Here is a 17798-nt window from a genome sequence, read left to right as displayed (position 1 = left end):
GGTAGATTTAAAGGGAATAATATTTTGACCCCCAGACAAGATGAGTGCAAAAAGAAAGAGCTATTCCGTCGAGTACAAGAAAGGAATCGTGGAGGACTCCCGGGGCAAGAATCTTACGGCTTTCTGCAAAGAGAAGAAGTTGGATCTCCGAATGGTCCGAAAATGGCGAGCAGAGTACGATAACCTCAGTCAACAGGTAGATGAGGGAAATGCTAAGAAGCGCAAGTGTGGATCAGGTCGGCAACCATTGTTTGTTGAGCTGGAAGACATCATCTGTGAGTAGATTGCTGACAGGAGAGCAAAGGCTTTGGTTGTGCACAGGGCTGATATTCAAGCATTTGTCCTTGCAATGGCACCACAGTTAGAAATATCCCCAGAAGAATTCAAAGCATCAGAACACTGGCTGGATGGCTTCCTTCCACAATATGAACTGTCTCTAAGAAGATCTATCACACTGTTCGAGCTGGAAGATACTGAAGTTATTAAACATGCACTTGCATTCAAGTCCTTCGTTGATGGCCTCGACTTTTCTAAATACCAACTCTCCAACATGATTGCTATGGATGAAACTACAGTGTTTATGGGCCAAGGATCTCAAATGACAATGATCAGAGGGGTGCCTCATCAATCTATTATATCCCCTCCACGGGTTATGAAAGTGCACGTGTTACCTGTATTTTGGCCATTCATCTGGATGGAAAGAGAGCCCCACCTCTAATCATCACTAAGGGCAAGAAAGATAAGGTTGAACATGTTTCAGGCATTTATGTTCTTGAAACTGAAAAAGCCTGGTGCACACAAGCAGTTATAAGGAAGTGGGTCGATTTAATACCGCCACTTGTTTTGCGAGGTGGCCAAAGAGGTCTGCTAGTCTGGGATTCAGCCAGCACTCACCTCGCTAAAGACATGAAGAACTTCCTTGCAGAGAAAATAATAGATCAAATAATGATTCCCTCAGGAATGACTGTCTCCAGACTCTTGATATTGCAATAAACAAGCCATTCAAGGACTTTTTGCGCATGGAAATCCATGACTACATTGAAAATAGAATGGAGAGAAATCAGTGTGGAAACTTTGTGAAGCCTAATCTGCAAGAGGTTATGACTTGGGTGAAGAATTCATGGGATAAAATCACTGACAGCTGTGTTGCCAATGCACTACGAGCAGGCTATGTGGACAAGAAGTGCTCATTTAAGGAGAGCTCTATTTCTGGACATGAGAGATTGGGGCCAATGGTTTTACAGGAAATGAAGTCCAAAGAAATTCAAGCCGGAATTCGGGGTTTGCAGAGTTATGACGATGTTCCAGAAGAAGATGACATGACTGTATTTGAATAAATGTAGAATTTTGTACATGAATAAATGAATAAATGTAGATTGTTGTACATGAATAAATGTAGATTGTTGTACCTGAAAGAATAAGACATCCCCTGAAAATAAGCCCTAAGGTGTCTTTTGGAGCAAAAGTTAATATAAGATATTAACTTTAATGTGATACATTCCTTCTGGGGAAATACGGTGCTGTGGATCCAGTGGAGCCTCTGTCCATGTTCTCTATTGAGTCCGAGTAACTTGTAAAAACTGAATATGGAAAAGCCTTCAGTTACAACTCACACTTTAATTTACCTCACTGACTCCAAATTGGGAAAAGATCCTATTCTTAAGGTAAGTGTGAGAAACATTCACTTGTAGAAAAATAATCCACCAGTGACTATGCTTAAAAGAAATCCTACTCATTGTAAGTGGGAACACCTTAGTTATAGTTTTGGTTTTTAATTTTTTTAATTAAATTTTTTAATTAAAAAATTCTTAATTGGGGAATATTGGGGAACAGTGTATTTTTCCAGGTCCCATCAGCTCCAAGTCATTGTCCTTCAATCTAGTTGTGGAGGGCACAGCTCAGCTCCAAGTCCCGTCGCCATTTTCAATCTTTGTTGCAGAGGGCATAGCCCACCATCCCATGTGGAAATTGAACTGTCAGCCTTGGTAAAGAGCTCACACTTTAACCAACTGAGCCATCTGGCCACCCCTCTGGCAGCTCAGCGGCAGCTCGTTGTCTTCAGTCTAGTAATGGAGGGTACAGCTCACCAGCCCATGTGGGAATCGAACCAGCAACCCCGTTGTTAAGAGCTCATGCTCTAACCAGCTGAGCCATCCAGCCGCCCTATAGTTTATTTCTTGTTTGACATCAGAAAATCCACGTGGGTTAAAGTCTTTTGGTTTTTGGCAGGCAAATCATTCATGCAGAACTATTATTTTGCACACATTTCTGAAAAATATTCCTGAAATAAGTGTGGAAATCTTTTAGTTTGAGCAAATAGCTTCTGCTGCATCCGTGAATCCACAATGCAGAAAGAGAGTATCAGTAAACAGTATAACAAAACACCCAGTTTATTTTTAAAAGTCAGAATTTATACCCGGTAGATGGATATGACCCAGGTGGCCAAATATGGAAAAGGTGCTAGGAGCTGAACACTTTTACTGCTCCAACACACAAAGAAAAGATTCCACAGCTGTAGTCTGCATCCCCAACCCTAATCTTTCAGCTTTTAAATCCATAGGGAAGGTCGGGAGATTTTGGGTGCTAACAAGTTATTTTGAGTACTGTTCCATGATGGGAGACATTTTTATCAAGGTCTTGACATCTTGGAGTGTTAGAAAAGATATATTCATGAAAACCTAATTGTTAGGGACAAATTGAATACCCACAGGGTGGCTTTTGCTCTATAGAAAATTAAAAACAAATCCTCTACCCCTGACATTAGGACATGTTCAAGCCTTATGGGGCCTTATAGAAGCACTTGCCCCAGCTCAATAAAGGGAAGGTGTTAGGATGTCAGCTGTTCCAGGCACCTAACAGTGCAAGTGTTTGACCCGGGATAGGACGTTGTAGACTTATTCTTCACTTAACCAGACCAGTTGCCCCACTAATACATGCACAGGGCCAAGGGCCTTGTACTTTACCCAAGTGGATGCTAAGTAGGATGAGTGCAGGTTCCATTTTAAGGCATGTGAATGCTTTACATGAAAAGACAGAAGGAGGGACATGTATGATGCCTGGCCCCCTTTTCTTATCTGTGGGTATTCCTCAAGTGATACTTGGTTAGGAATTTACAGCTGAGACAATGTTTTTCCACCTTAGGTGAGCCAGTGCACAAACAAAATTTTCTAGGAATGAATATACAGGTGACATTTTTATGACGATACTAACAGGTTTTTCCACAAAGTCTCTTCAAGTTACATTGTCTTGAATATGGATGATGCACTTACAAGATAGTTACCCTACTGGGTGCCATATGGATTGTGGATGGACATGTAACAGAGCCAACAGTCACCCACGATTTGGGTATCATGCGAGTAATCACAGGACAATATATATGTACCCCTAAGACCGGATAAGGAGTGTCAACCATGGCTGCATGTTCAGGGTCACAGTACATGCCCAGGCACCAGGTTGTATACATTGATTAGATACTTTGATTCCCATTTGGGCAAGATTGAAAAATGTTATATCTCCTCACCGAGACTGTGTTGCTCTCTGAGGGAGTAGCGACCAGAAGATTGCAATTACACCATACCTGAGGCAGCCCTGGCAAGTCAAAGAGCATGTCGTGATGTCAGGAAGAGGCCACTAGTGGAACCTCTCTAGTCAGTATTCAGGCTACCTCAGCAATGAACAAAAGCTGATGATACTCGAGCTCTAACTGGAGAGCCAAACCACTGGTGCCCCTAGGGTTTGAGATTGTGTGGCCTATTATAGGGCCTATTTGTGGAGAAGGTGGTCATGGCAGCTACTACTGCTAAACTTAAAGCCACTGACAACTATATTTTCCAGTCTAAGCTGTACATTTACTATGGCTCTTCATTGTCAACACCTGTCCTAGTGAGGACCACTGGAACAATGAGACAGTTGTTCTTTAAAAGACTCAAAAGAGAACCATTTGAGGAACTCTATAGACAACTCACCTCTTCTCACAGGTTCCCTAAGGCTGCCATTGAGATTGGATATGTGGGATATTTGAACTATAGGACCAGCAACAACTAGATAATTCCCCAAAATCTGCAAGAACAAGAGAAGTTGCACATCTGGTTGGGGGCATCTGATTTGTTCAGAGCAATATGCTTGAGTAAGAGTTATGAATAGTTTATTGGGGCAGAGGTAAACGTGTGCTCCACCTGCCCTTTCTCAAATATGAAGCTAGAATATCCTGTCCTGTAATTAATACCAAGGGTCAAGCCATCCCCTGATACACCACTTGCTCTGCATCTCTAGGTTATAGAACATCCTTTTTCCTCTTGGGGTAATTACCACCAAAGATGTTGTTCCTCAAGAAGTCAGGTGTATTAGTCGTCAAGGGCCACCATAACAAATACCACAGACTGGGTGGCTTATACAACAGAAATTTATTTTCTCACAATTCTGGAGCTAAAAGGTCCAGGTCAAGGTGTCAGCAGGGTTGACTTCTGAGGCTTCTTTTCTTGGCTTGTAGATGTCCACCTTCTCCTTCTATCTCCACATGGTCTTTCCTCTGTGCTAGTCTGTGTCCTAATTTCCTCTTATAAAGACACTAGTCATATTAGATTAAAACCCACCCTAATGACTTCATTTAATCTTTATTACCATTTTAAAGGCTCTATCTCTAAATATAATCACATTGTGAGGTCCTGAGGGTTAGGATTTCAACACATGAATTTGCAGGGGACCCAATTTAGCCCATAATATCAGGGTTTTTTTGGGGGGGCAGGTTTTGTTTTTGTTTGTTTTGGTATAAATTTAACTCAAGGGTAAGTCTGGATTGACCTGCCAATATGGGGAGTTGGCCTTATTCTTAGGTGAACAAATTATCCTTTAGGTTGAACACCATGGCTGCTGCCTCCTGGGTTGTATTCCAAATGGCTCCTCAATCTGTATTTTACTTCCAGTTTAAACCTGGACTTTTGAGCACTATGGCAGGCACATGAATGGTTCTTTGTTGTGGTTTCCTTAGTTTTTGTTGTTTTTCACACTTTTATTGAAATATAATTCACATACCATACAATTCATCCATGTAAAATGTACAGTTCAGTGGTTTTTTTCAAACTTTTTTTTTTTTTTAAGGAGGGTGCAGCTCACAGTGGCCCATGTAGGGATGGAACAAGCAACCTTGGTGTTATTAGCACCATGCTCTAACCAACTGAGCTAACTGGCCACCCCCCAGTTCAGTGATTTTGATATATTCACGTATATGTACAACCACCAGCAGTCAGTTTAGAACATTTTCAGCACCTCAAATAGAGCTCCCCTACACTTTATCCCTCTCCTTGATCCACCCCACACACACGCACACATACACCAGCCTTGATGTTGTTTTGTTACAACTTTTTATCATAGAGGATTTTTACTACACACACAAAATAGAAAGAAAGAAAGAAAGAAAGAAAGAAAGAGAGAGAGAGAGAGAGAGAGAGAGAGAGAGAAAGAAAGAAAGAAAGAAAGAAAGAAAGAAAGAAAAAAGGAAAAAAAGAAAGAAAGAAAAAGAAAAGAAATTAAGGGTTGCATGTAATGCAGTAAGTTCTAACACAACCTGTGAAGCAAAGATTTAACTTGAATCTAATTAAGCCTCTATTCTTACTTTCCAATTTATAGGAAATGTAGGGGGATATGATGATGAAACAATCAGAAAAATTCATGATTTGTGATTTATACAAATGAGACACTTTATGACACTATTGGCCTAGACTCTTCAAAAAAGTCAGTGAAATGAAAAAATGTCACTCAACTGTTCTAGATTAAAAGGTTCTTCAGAGACTCTACAACGAAATGCAGTGAGTGGACTTTGATTAGAAAATATGTCTAGAAGATATTTAGGGAATAATGGAGACATTGGAATATGGAATGGATATAACATTTAATAGTCCACTTACTGGCAGCATTATTTTTAAGTTTCTTAAGTATGACAGTTATATTTTGGTTATGTAGAAGAAATGTCCTTATTCTTAGGAGATGCATACTGCAATATTTAGGGTTGAAGGGTCGTAATCTCTTCAACATTTTCAAATGGCTCAATGATAACAACAAATACAATGTGTGGTGTGTGTGGAGAGGAAAAACTAGTGTGGCAAAATGTTAACAATTGTTGAATCTAGTTAGAGGGAATATGTATATTCAAAAGTTTCAAAATAAAGTTTGAAAAAGGTAAAGGGTATTATGGAGGGCTCATTATAACTCAATACCCTTTGGGAGAAATGCAATCTGTGGTTTGAGGCAGTGTGGCAGTAGATAAAAGAACATAGGATCTGTAGTCAGAAGACCCAGTCCACGTTTCAAATTGTCCATGACTTGCTATGCAAAATAAGGATAATATTATGTCATAAAATTACTCAGGCTTAAGTTAGTTAATGCCAATGAAAGCCCTTTATAACTTGTGAATAAATATATGTATAGTAGTAAGTCCCATTCACTGTAAGTTTTGAAGTATCTTTTCATCTTTTCCTATAGCCTGAGAAACACAGCCTCAAATAGATCATGAATTCCCAAAGGGAAGTGCTGTGTTACCACCATTGTGATCAACAAAGTAAGATCTGACTAACCAGATACTGATTTCATTTACCCAAATATAAGTTGGAATTTCTTTGGCTGGCAGATGTCATGATAAAGATTGAAATTGCTGAATATTTAGGCAATGTGAACCCCCAAAATACCCTGATTCTGGACAGTGACCTCATTCTGGACTGAATGAATAGATTTTTGTCAGAAAAAATATATGCTTATGGATAAAGGCAACAAGTTGGATTAGGGGCCCTGGAATTTGTGTTGTTAACATGTCCCCGTTATGCTCTCTAAAATTTGAGAACAACTGGGCTAGAATATTAATGAGTTATCATTATCCCCTGGGACCAGATGTGGAGTTAGCAGCTTGAATCAGAATTAATGACCCCTCCCCAAAATAAAAGGAAAACAAAAGCAAGTTAGTTATAACTGCCCAAATGTACATGAATATTTTTCTTCAGTGTTCCTAACGTAGTGGCAATAGCACTATGCTCCTGAGTTCTACTTCCAGCATCAACTGGGGGTATGAACTTGTATGGATCTTATCATTTCTCTGAATCTATGTTTCTCAGTTTCCTGTAGAAAATGAGGCAGAGTTATTATGCCACTTACATGACCTGATGGATATGAAAGCTCCTTGTATACTTAAAGTATTCAGTACATATTTGTTGATTGATGAGCTTCAAAGTCCAATTGTCGAGTGACTTCTTTACAATAATTCCCTAGATTATCCATCCTGCCCTATAGTGATACCTCCTAAATTTACATCTCTAGCTGTGATTTCTTCACCTGACTTCTATTCCAACTGCCCATTCGACATTTCCTCTTGGATGTTTAATTGGCATCTTTAACTTAACGCATTCAAAACAAAACTGTTGATCCCTCTCCTTAAACTCATTTTTCTTTCAGTCTACTCTATTTCCAAAAGGCAGTCTTATTCTAGTCACTCAGATCAGTAACCATGGAGTCACCCTTGACCAACATCCAATTCATTAGCAAGTCATGCTGGCCATGCCTTCAAAATATATGCAGAAAACCATTTTGCATCAGCTCCACTCCATTACTTCTAAGCTAGTCCATGCCAGTGTCATTTCTCATCTGGAATACTGCAGTAGTTTATTAATCTTTCTACCTCCACTCTTGCCCACCTTCAGACTTCTCAGTAGAGCAGCAAATAGAAGAAATATTTAAAATGTTATGTCATGGAATGTTATGTCATGGAATGTCATGGAAACTTTCATGCAAGGTTTATGTCAGAATGGATTGAGAGCAAGGATTGAGAGCAAGAAATTAAAAATGTATAGGAACAGGTTTCTTGGCTCCTTTCATATCTGATAGTTAATAAATCTTTGAACACGTGGCAGGGGAAAAAAGGTAAGATCATGTCACTCCTTTGTCCCCAAACCCTTCAATAGTATTCAGGATACATCCAAAGCCTGATCTGAAATGTGTGCCCTCCATTCCTCCTGTTTTAAGGTCATCGCTTCCTGATTTTCCCTCTGTCAGGAACACTCTTCCCCCAGATACCCACATGCCTGAATTGCTCACTTCCTGTCATCTGTAAAATAGTCCCACCACGATCTCTCTCTCTCTTTCTCCCCTTATTTACTACTACGTTCTACCTATTTATTATTGTTGCTCCTGACTTGAAGTTAAGCTTCAGGAGGTAGCGAGCGAGTTCACTTTCTTCACTACAGTATCCGCAGAGCCTGGTACAGTGACATAGTAGGCACCCCAAAGTTATTTTGTATGCTGCCGATAAACGATAGCTGATCCTAGCTTTGAGGCTGTCAGACACGGGATCTGTGGAAGGAAACATGACTTCCGCTCAGGAGCCAGACCTGGCGGTGTGACTTTAGGGAGCCTCAGTTCGAGCTGGCGGCCCAGTTGATTGGTTCCTCTTCCCGCCCTACCCAAGTCTCTGACCCAGGCTCCACCCCTTCCAAGGCCCTCCTCCTATTGGCTGAAATCTCCCAGCCCTGAGTCCTCCCAGCCAATGGTAGGACAAAAATTGGGCGGGAGGCGGGGTCACAGCGCTCGCGGACCGGGCTGGCGGCGAGGGGGAGGGAGGCCTCCAAGCACCTCGGCACATAGATGCACAAACCTCCTGATGCCTAGAAGGGCCGGAGGGTTAGGATGGGAGTTAGCGGGGCGTCGGTGACGTAGTTCCTCCTGCGCTTTGTTCCAAGATGTGGGTCAGGCGCTTTCGGTGAGGGGTATGTGCAGCCTGGCGTGGGGGTTCGGGCCGGGTTCTGAGAGTGGGTGGGGGGTACAGGCCGGGAGCCAGGCCTCCTCCACTGCTGCCCGCTGCAGAAACGGGGATGCGGCAGCTCAAAGGGTCGTTGTGGGCCTCCCCCGCTCATCGTTCGGCGCTGCCCCTTTGTTTTGAGTCTCGTCTCCCACTCGGCGTTGCTGCCAGCTCGGACCGGGCTGGTGGTGTTGACAGAACTGTGTCATCCCCACACCTAGCCAGGGGACCGCCCTGGTAATAGCTGTTGAAGTCCAGCCCAGGCTCCCAAAGTACTCTACAACCCCCGAGTGTTTAATTCAGATCACCAGTCCAATCCCCGCTGTGTTCCCAGTGAGAAAACGGACCCAGAGAGCAAGGCAGCGTCTTGCCCAAGGTTATTCATTCATTCAACAAATACTTAATTGAGCACCCACCTGAGTGTGCTAGGTCCTGGGATTACAGTTGTGTACAAGGCGGATCTATATTCAGGTACGAGAAATGCAACAAGCTTGAAGGGTTAGAAGCAGGGTCTGGGAATCTGGGGGAGGAAACACAAAGCATGTCGAGGTCTAGTGATCCTAAGAGATGGGTAGTGATTTTAAAAAGTCTCCTTCTAGCATCCTTTTAATACTTTATCTCTTCCTGTTTCTCTAAAGACACTTGACTCGGCAAAATTCCCCTCTCATCTCTCTTCTGCAAACTTGCATTGGAAAGCTGAATTGCAGAGAGCTCAGTTGGATTGTATTTTGCAGTTAGAGAATATGGAGACTTCTAGATATAAAAGGACAGATTGAATGGGGGTGACTGTGGTGTGATGGAATAGGATTTCCTTCACACACAGAGAGCTTGTCTCTCGCTAGTCGTGTGGCCTTCGGCAAGTCATTCAACCTCTATGAGCTTCATTTCTTCATCTTGAATGATCACCCTTACTGCTCACAGTTCTATAGGAAGGGAAGTTACCCAGGGAGGGGACACTGCCTTGAGTGTACACTGGGAATACAGTACTCAGAGGACTCAATCATTTCTGTTTGCACTGATTCAAGAACCCATTAGGAATTTCCTCACCAAACCCAAGGAAGGCATCAGGCAAGCTCTGCTGGGCAGATCCTTTGGAGTGAGGCCACTGTGCACGAGGGAGAGAGTGATTCCTATCTCTCCAGGTAGGTGAGATCTAGACTGTGAAATCAGTCTGGAGACAGGAATCCTGCCTGCTAGAGAATATGGGGACCAGGCCTGAAAGGGAGCATTTCTGGGTGGTTATTTATCGAGGAGGAGAGAAACTGAGAAGTGGGAGGGGGGCCTCTGGATCTTGAGGAGTCGAGTTTTGGGACGGGAGGAAGGATGATATAGTAGAACTCAAATGTGGGTGTCAGGAGACTTGGATTTGAATCCCAGCTCTCCTCTAATTTCCAGTTTCCTCATCTCTACATTATGACATAAGACTAGGTGGCCTGGGAGGTTCCTTCCAGCTCTGATGTTCTGAGAATCTTTGCATAGCTGGACTAGGTCAATCTCATAGGGAATTTAGGCCCTTCCATGGCCCTGTTGAGAAAGAATTGCCAAGAATGCAAATTCGCGGTCATGATGTTCAAACAATATGAAGCACAGAAGGGAAGAGCAGGTGGAGGAGTGATGAGGGTGGTGGTCACGTGTGGAGGGTGCACTTCTCACCATTCCTACACCCAGAGAGAGTTAGAGAGAGTCCTGAACTTGTGTGATTTAACACTTTAAATCACACAACATTTACACAGCTCCCTTTGGGCCAGGCACTGTGTGGGATCCATGTATGAATATTGTGAGCCCTGCTCTCTGGGGGCTGGGAGCTTAATGTGTACGTGGGAGGAGGAGGGACACAGACACACATACATGTAGTCCTAGTAGGAGGCAACTCTAGTTTATATTAGATTTGTGATGGTGTTTTTTGAAGTACAGAAATTTTTATATGGTCAAATCTATCAGTTTTGCTGTGATGGTGTCCGTCTTTATTTTATGCTTAAGGCTTGCTTAGGCCTTTCTCTCCCTGAGATCAACAAGTCCCCTGATATTTCTTTTCTCTTTTTCTTTTTTAACACATCACTCATTTGTCTCTCTGGAATTTATTTTCAGCTTTTGTCTCTTATTCCTCATTCCATTGCAGTTAATTAATAACCAAGGATCATGTGACCACTCCTCTGAGGGACCTGAACAGGCAGATGATGCTGGCGAATTAAAGGAATACAATCTCCCTAGGTAAAAAAAACAAAACAAAAAAACTTCTCTCTCTCTCTCTCTCTCTCTCTCTCTCTCTCTCTCTCTCTCTCTCTCTCTCTCTCAATAGGACTCTGTCCTTGATGGGTTCCTCACAGCCTGAAATGAATGGTGCTCCTGTGATCAGAACTGTCATCCATCAGTCTCAGGGATTTGTGGGTCACAGATCTGTGGGGCCTCATTGGTCCTCATCCATTTGCCAGTTGTGCTTGTGTGCACAGTTCCCTGGATATCCCTAATGTCCTGCTGGCCCTATGGCCTCATCTGTCCCTCTTCCTACTTCTCTAGCCAACACCCCACCTCCCTAATTCCTGGGAATTCTTCCAGAATTTCTGAGGGACTTCATATCCATTCAGGCAAAGGACAAATAGTTAGGTTTCCTTTTGATAAAACTAGCCTCAAAACTAGCCCTCACTGATCTCTTGACAAGTCTTGCTTCCTCTTTAGGTCCCCCAGAACCACCCTGGCGTTCCTTAAAATACATCATTGTGCATTTCTCTGTCTCCCTACCTGTCCTTCTAACCCAAATCTCTATCTTAGCAAGCTTCTACATTTTGATCACTTCCTTTGTCTTATTTTCAAATTTGGAATAATTGTGTTACCACTTATGAAGACAGAGCCTGAGAACACAAATGTTGACAGGGGTCTAGTACCTGGAATAGAGCAAAAAACTGAAATCTTAGTTACACCGTACTATCGAATCCCAGTTGCTGTTCTATAAAACAATTTTTGAGCACCTATTTTGTGCCAGCCACTGTATCATAAGTACTAGGGGAATAGGTCAGCAAGAACTAAAAACCAAAATAATCAGAAGATTAGTCATTTGAGCTACTGAACTAAGGGTCTTTCAGTTCATTTTTTCGAGGGACCAGATTAGGAGTTAGGTGGCTCCAATACTGGGAGTAGAGCAGAAGACAGGAAGAAACCAGGGTGGATTTGATACTACTCATTGCTCATTCTGATGCTGGCCCTGTTGGGCTACTGTTAGGTCCTGGCTTTTCCCTTTACCTTGGCCTTTATGTCTAAGCTCATTTTTCTCATCTTTTTTGATCAGTTCCCACTGCCTCTGCACACTTTCTCTTCCATGTGAGACCCTGTGATCTACCACACCTTGGTATCTTTGGATAGTTCTCCTTCCTCTAGTATAGAGAACAGATGACATGTATAATTTCTGTTTCTTCTGTCAGATGGTGAAACTGGGACTGAGGAGGTGTTGATTCCAAAGTATTCCTGAAAAATCAGAATCTCATAATTTCAAGAGAACGCCAACAGAGGTGTTGCCAAGGAAGTGAAAATGTAGAAAGCTCCACTAAAGGGAAAGAGAAGACTCAAGAGGCCACTGGGATGCTCCCAGCAAGAGAAAATGAGGAGAAAGACGAGAAACTTCAAACATAAGACAGTTAAAGAAAATAAAACACTAACAGAAGTGAGTGACCAAGAATCTGAAAAAGATGGTAGTCAGTGCTCTGACCCTGCAAGAAATGAAAGAATTCAAGCTGAAAAGAGACAGTACATGTGTACTGAGTGTGGGAAAGCCTTTAGTCAGAGTGCAAACCTTACGGTACATGAGCGAATCCACACAGGAGAGAAACCCTATAAGTGTAAGGAGTGTGGGAAAGCCTTCAGTCATAGCTCCAACCTTGTTGTCCATCGGCGAATCCACACTGGACTGAAGCCCTACACATGCAGTGAATGTGGGAAATCTTTCAGTGGTAAGTCACACCTCATTCGACACCAGGGAATCCACAGTGGGGAGAAAACCTATGAATGTAAGGAGTGTGGGAAAGCTTTTAGTCGGAGTTCAGGGCTTATTTCACATCACCGAGTTCACACTGGGGAGAAGCCCTACACTTGTATCGAGTGTGGGAAAGCCTTTAGCCGTAGTTCAAACCTTACTCAACATCAGAGAATGCACAAAGGGAAAAAAGTTTACAAATGTAAGGAGTGTGGGAAAACATGTGTTTCGAATACAAAGATTATGGACCATCAGAGAATTCACACAGGGGAGAAGCCTTATGAATGTGATGAGTGTGGGAAAGCTTTCATCTTAAGGAAGACCCTTAATGAACATCAGAGACTTCATCGTAGAGAGAAACCTTACAAATGTAATGAGTGTGGGAAAGCTTTTACTTCTAATCGAAACCTTATTGATCATCAGAGAGTTCACACTGGAGAGAAACCCTATAAATGTAATGAATGTGGAAAAACCTTCAGGCAGACTTCTCAAGTTATTCTACATTTGAGAACCCACACTAAGGAGAAACCCTATAAGTGTAGTGAGTGTGGGAAAGCTTATCGTTATAGTTCACAGCTCATTCAACACCAGAGAAAACATAATGAGGAGAAAGAAACCTCATAAATCTATTATTGGTGGTGGCACTAACTGCTGTTTTTCAGAAAAGCAATTTTTCAGCATTATCAACCTTAATTCTATTTCTAAGAATCCATACAGGGAAAGTAGTCAGAACTAGACACAGATTAACAGAAGAGATAGTCATGCAGCATGGTATATATCTGAAGGAAGAAAACTAGATTTTCAACAGTACAAAGTTTAATGAATGATGGTCTATCCATATAATGGTTTTGCAGCCATTATACGAGTAAAGGTTTTCAAAGAATATTTAATTTCATGGAGGAAATGACTTGGATAAAATTGAAGATAAAAGAAAGAAAAAACAATGAAATCTGATCCAAATTAAAATATATATATATATGTATAGGAAAAAAATGGGAATGAAATAATACGAAACCAAAATGTTAACAGTGATTATCTCTGGGTGATAGGATTATAGGTGATTTCTATTTTCTTCTTTATACTTTTTTATGTTTTTTAGATTTTTTTTACAATGAGAATCTACTAATTTTATATTCAGGAAAAAAGTACAGTATTTTTTGAAATGCAATGAGTACATGCTCATTTGTGCTCAGCAGTTTCAGGAAAGGCGCATAGACCACAGACCCTACAGTCCTGGAATTGCACCGTAATCCTGGCACTTGGTAGCAGGGGAACCGCGAGCCAGTCATTTCTGTTTAGAGCCTGTTTAGTAAAATCATGAACACTAGTCGTTGGTCTTTTTCAGTTTTAAGATAAGCTGACTTTATAGTTGTCAACAAAATGTATAATCCACTTACTTAATCACTCTTACTTAGATTAAAAGAACACGGAAAAAATTTCCTATGTCCTCCTCTCCCACAGCTATAGAAGGATCTGCAGATAAGAGCAAACTGCCTAGACTCCATCTTTCAATATACGTGTACTAGACAGAAAAAAGCGTCTTTATGAAATTGAAACAATTGCAAACTTGTAAAGAGAGAGAGTCAGCATAATCTAAAACTAGAGGAAGACTCTGCCTTCAAATGTTATGTAGTGCCCAGTAGCTAAAAGTGTAGACTTTGGGGTCAGAAATATGTGTTCTAATCCCAGATCTGCTACATACTATCTTGTCAGTTTTGGACAAGTCACTTAGCTGCTCTTAGCCTCAGATGTATCTGTAAAAAGGGATTAAATTACCTACCTCACAGGGTTGTTGTGAGGATTAAATAAGATAATGCATGTAATGTGTGACAAGCCTGGTACTTGGTAAATAACAATTGCTTATGTTTAGGACGTTGGAACAGTGTTTCTAAACACTTAGCAAGAGTGATTCAAGAAAAGTTTTACCCAAGGTAGCATTTAGGATATTTTCAGGCATAATGAACACAATGCCAAGTACTAGTAGCTTAAACTTTAAGAACATTGTTTACTTAAGGGGAAATCTAGAGGTAAGCAGTTCCAAATTTGGTTTGGCAATGCAGCAATCCATCCAACTTCCACCTGAACTCTATAATTTTCAGCATATTGGCTTTCATTTTTTGCAACCTCATTGCAAAATGGTGGCTACAGCTGCCAGCTCTTTCTTCACACAACTCCTTCAAAGTCAGGAAGTAAGGAAAGGAGCTGAGACGTTCTCATCTGGTTCCTTTCTCCTTTTATCATTGAGAAAAGCCTTTTCCAGAAGGATGAAGGGATGCTGAGCCGTCCAGGTGCTCACTAGCTTCTGCCTTTCTTTATGTCCTGCCCTCTGAGAAGGCCTTATCCCATTTTCAAACAGTACTTTAAACTTTTAAATGTTTAGCTCAAAATCTGTCTGGGAACACTTAGAATGTTCCCATACTTAGCTAATGATTTGTTGTTTCAGGAATTATTGAGGATACGTTATCTCATTTAATCCTCATAACATTAGTACAAGAAAATTGAGTCTCAGTGAGGTTAGGCTAGTAAGTGGTTGGAGCCAGGATTTGAACTCAGATCTGACTTTGAAGTCCATGCTTTCTTCCTTATACTGAAGTGCCTCAGCCCTCCATGGTGGTTCTATATGTGAGTGGGAGACCAGTTGAGATTCTTCTGGGTAGCCACTTCTATGAAAGGTGAGTGTATCTGGATAATTATTTCATCATGATTTCATCAGGAAGATGTGATCAGTCTTTTCTGAGTTAGATTTATGGCCTTGTAATTTAGTTTTAAGGATTACATATTTCTTCCTTGCTGTTTAACTGGAAAGAAATGAAGAATGGAAGAATGAAAGGTGTATTTGAGTAAAAAGGGATTGTTTGGTTTTGTTCTATTTCCATAGGATAGTGGCTTACACATACTTTTGTGATGTAATAGTCCCTTTTTGCATAGTTATTCAAAGGAAGGTTTGGAGACTCTGGAACAGATTTGCTGCTTTCAGGGGCTAGAACTGAATCATTTCACTGTTAGGTCGAGAATTCCCCAAGAGTGGGTGCGCATGAGGGTAGTGTAACCCCCATGTGGCAGTGGCTAAACAGAACAGCAGTAAGGGCGCGTCCATCATCTTTCCCTTGTCACGTGTCCTTTTAAAATTAAAGGGGTTTGTAATTAATATTCCATGCCTTTTGTCATGACAGCCATCTTTACCTGCTGAGCAGCTGTGTGGAAATTCCCCATGGCTAATGTCTACTGGCCCTGCCAAAACTGCTTTAAGGAAACAGCTCTCTGTGTGCCTGTCAGGGGTCATTTTCTGATCATTAATTGTTGGTGAGTTAAATTGTTGATGCTTCCTGTATTGCTGAGCAGGTGTTGTCTGACCAAAACATTTTCCCATCACTGTGTCATAGTGTCTGGGTTTCTTTCTTCAAATAGGCTTTCTTTTTCATCTTAAAAGACTTTATGATTGATCTTGGAGAGTAAATACCTCTAGGAAGGGTACCATGTCATCTCAAACCCAGAAATCTGAATACAAATCTTCACATGTCTTGCCCCAGGAAAGCTAAGATAATAGACCCTTGAGGAGGCCCTCACCCAGCTAGGCTGATCCTTGTCTTGAGCTGCAGGAGTAAACCTTGTCAAGTAGTCTCTGTGCCCTTTCAGATAAATATTCTGCAATATATTTTGAACTAATCACCCCTCTTCCTCCAGGAGTCTACCAAAACCGCTAGCTGCTTAGTTCAGTCAGACAGAGTTTACGTAAGCAGTTCTTTCAAACCCTTTCATGATACCGTCTGGAATTCAGAGTATGTCTTTGAGTGTGTGGTTTCAACTTCCTGTTCTAATGGAAACCTGGTTGTTCCCTAATAGCAGAGCTTTCTCTGCAGTCCCTCAGTTGCTAGTTTTTGTTTCTCAATCCATTTATCTCTTTGTACTGCCATTTCTTTATTCCCCATCAAAAACCTAGCTCTTTTGAAATGTACATCACTAAACTACTGTGTCTTACTCTCCCTGTTCTTGTCATCTACTGGCTTCCTGTGCACTCACATTTATTCATTTATGTTTTTAGTATCTTGAATATTCCTGAGGAATACGAAGAGGCAACATTTTTAGCCACAGACATCCTGGTTGTATAGAATTGCTCTTGTGCGAAATAGAAATATATTTGTCTCTTTTTAGTTGAGAGAAGTGTGAATTAAAGTCTCTTTTTTATATAGCCTTGATAAAAGGGAAATATGAAAGACAAAGAATCAATGCATAGAGAGTGTCTCCCTAGGCTTAGAGATATTTTTCATTGATGGTGTGTACTGTGTTAGGTCTTACTTGGACCTGAGAAGAAAATTGGAACCAAAAAGAGCTTTACATAGCTGAGTGATTCCATTGAATCTAAATCCCACTGGACTAAATTTCATTTCAGCTCTGTATCTTCAGTGACAGACTTCCTTTTTTGATTTTTTTCCATTCAATAGAAATAAACTAGTATACTCATACTGTTAGTTTTTTTTTTAAGAAAATAGACTGTCTTACCACTGATGTTATAAAACTGGAGTCATCAAGCTGTTTTTGAAGGAAATAGTTATAATTTTGCCAATAAATATCTGTTGTTATTTACTTGTTATAAATATCACTGATTTTTTTTCTTTTCACTTCCTTCCTTTGTTCAGTGTGGGGGAAAGAACAGTTCCATTTGCATTTTCTTTCAGAAAAATGCTGCCATATTTGCAATGTTGGTTTCACCACAGAACTGAGCGAAATTCATGGTTTTAAAAGCTATAATAGAACAATATGGCAAGCTAGATAATCATAAAACCCTTTGGCTACAAAACCTAGAAATGCTGGATAAAACTTAAACATCCTTTTAAAGGACTTTCAAGAAAGTGACATAAATCCTCAGAGCCTAAAACGATGAGTAAGGGAATTCAGAAAAGTAAGTGGGTGATGATGCCTTATGGCCGTGAGGCAGTTTGGTGATCTTGGTCCACGGGACTTAGATTTTTATGAGCTGCCAGGGCAGGATTTTCTTTTTACCCGCACTAGAAATGTAAGGTCCATGAAAGCAGGGACTTTACCTCTTCACTTATGTCC

At 41.1% G+C, this 17798-nt stretch overlaps 1 protein-coding gene across 7 annotated transcripts in view; it reads left to right on the top strand.

Annotated features, from left to right (window-relative positions):
- ZNF660 (zinc finger protein 660) overlaps positions 1 to 17739 on the top strand; it is a 32431-nt gene extending 14692 nt beyond the window's left edge. For 2 of the 7 annotated variants that reach the window (XM_074312518.1, XM_074312516.1), the window contains exon 6: positions 36 to 1394. In XM_074312518.1, the coding sequence (XP_074168619.1) occupies positions 36 to 283 (248 nt within the window). In that variant the 3' untranslated portion in view covers positions 284 to 1394. The other 5 variants (XM_074312517.1, XM_019724092.2, XM_019724093.2 and 2 more) reach the window with 5 other exon arrangements.
- The last annotated feature ends 59 nt before the right edge of the window (positions 17740 to 17798 follow it).

The sequence above is a fragment of the Rhinolophus sinicus genome, linkage group LG10, assembly GCF_036562045.2.
Source record: "Rhinolophus sinicus isolate RSC01 linkage group LG10, ASM3656204v1, whole genome shotgun sequence".
Classification (NCBI taxonomy): domain Eukaryota; kingdom Metazoa; phylum Chordata; class Mammalia; order Chiroptera; family Rhinolophidae; genus Rhinolophus; species Rhinolophus sinicus.
This window is presented reverse-complemented; position numbering and strand designations above follow the sequence as displayed.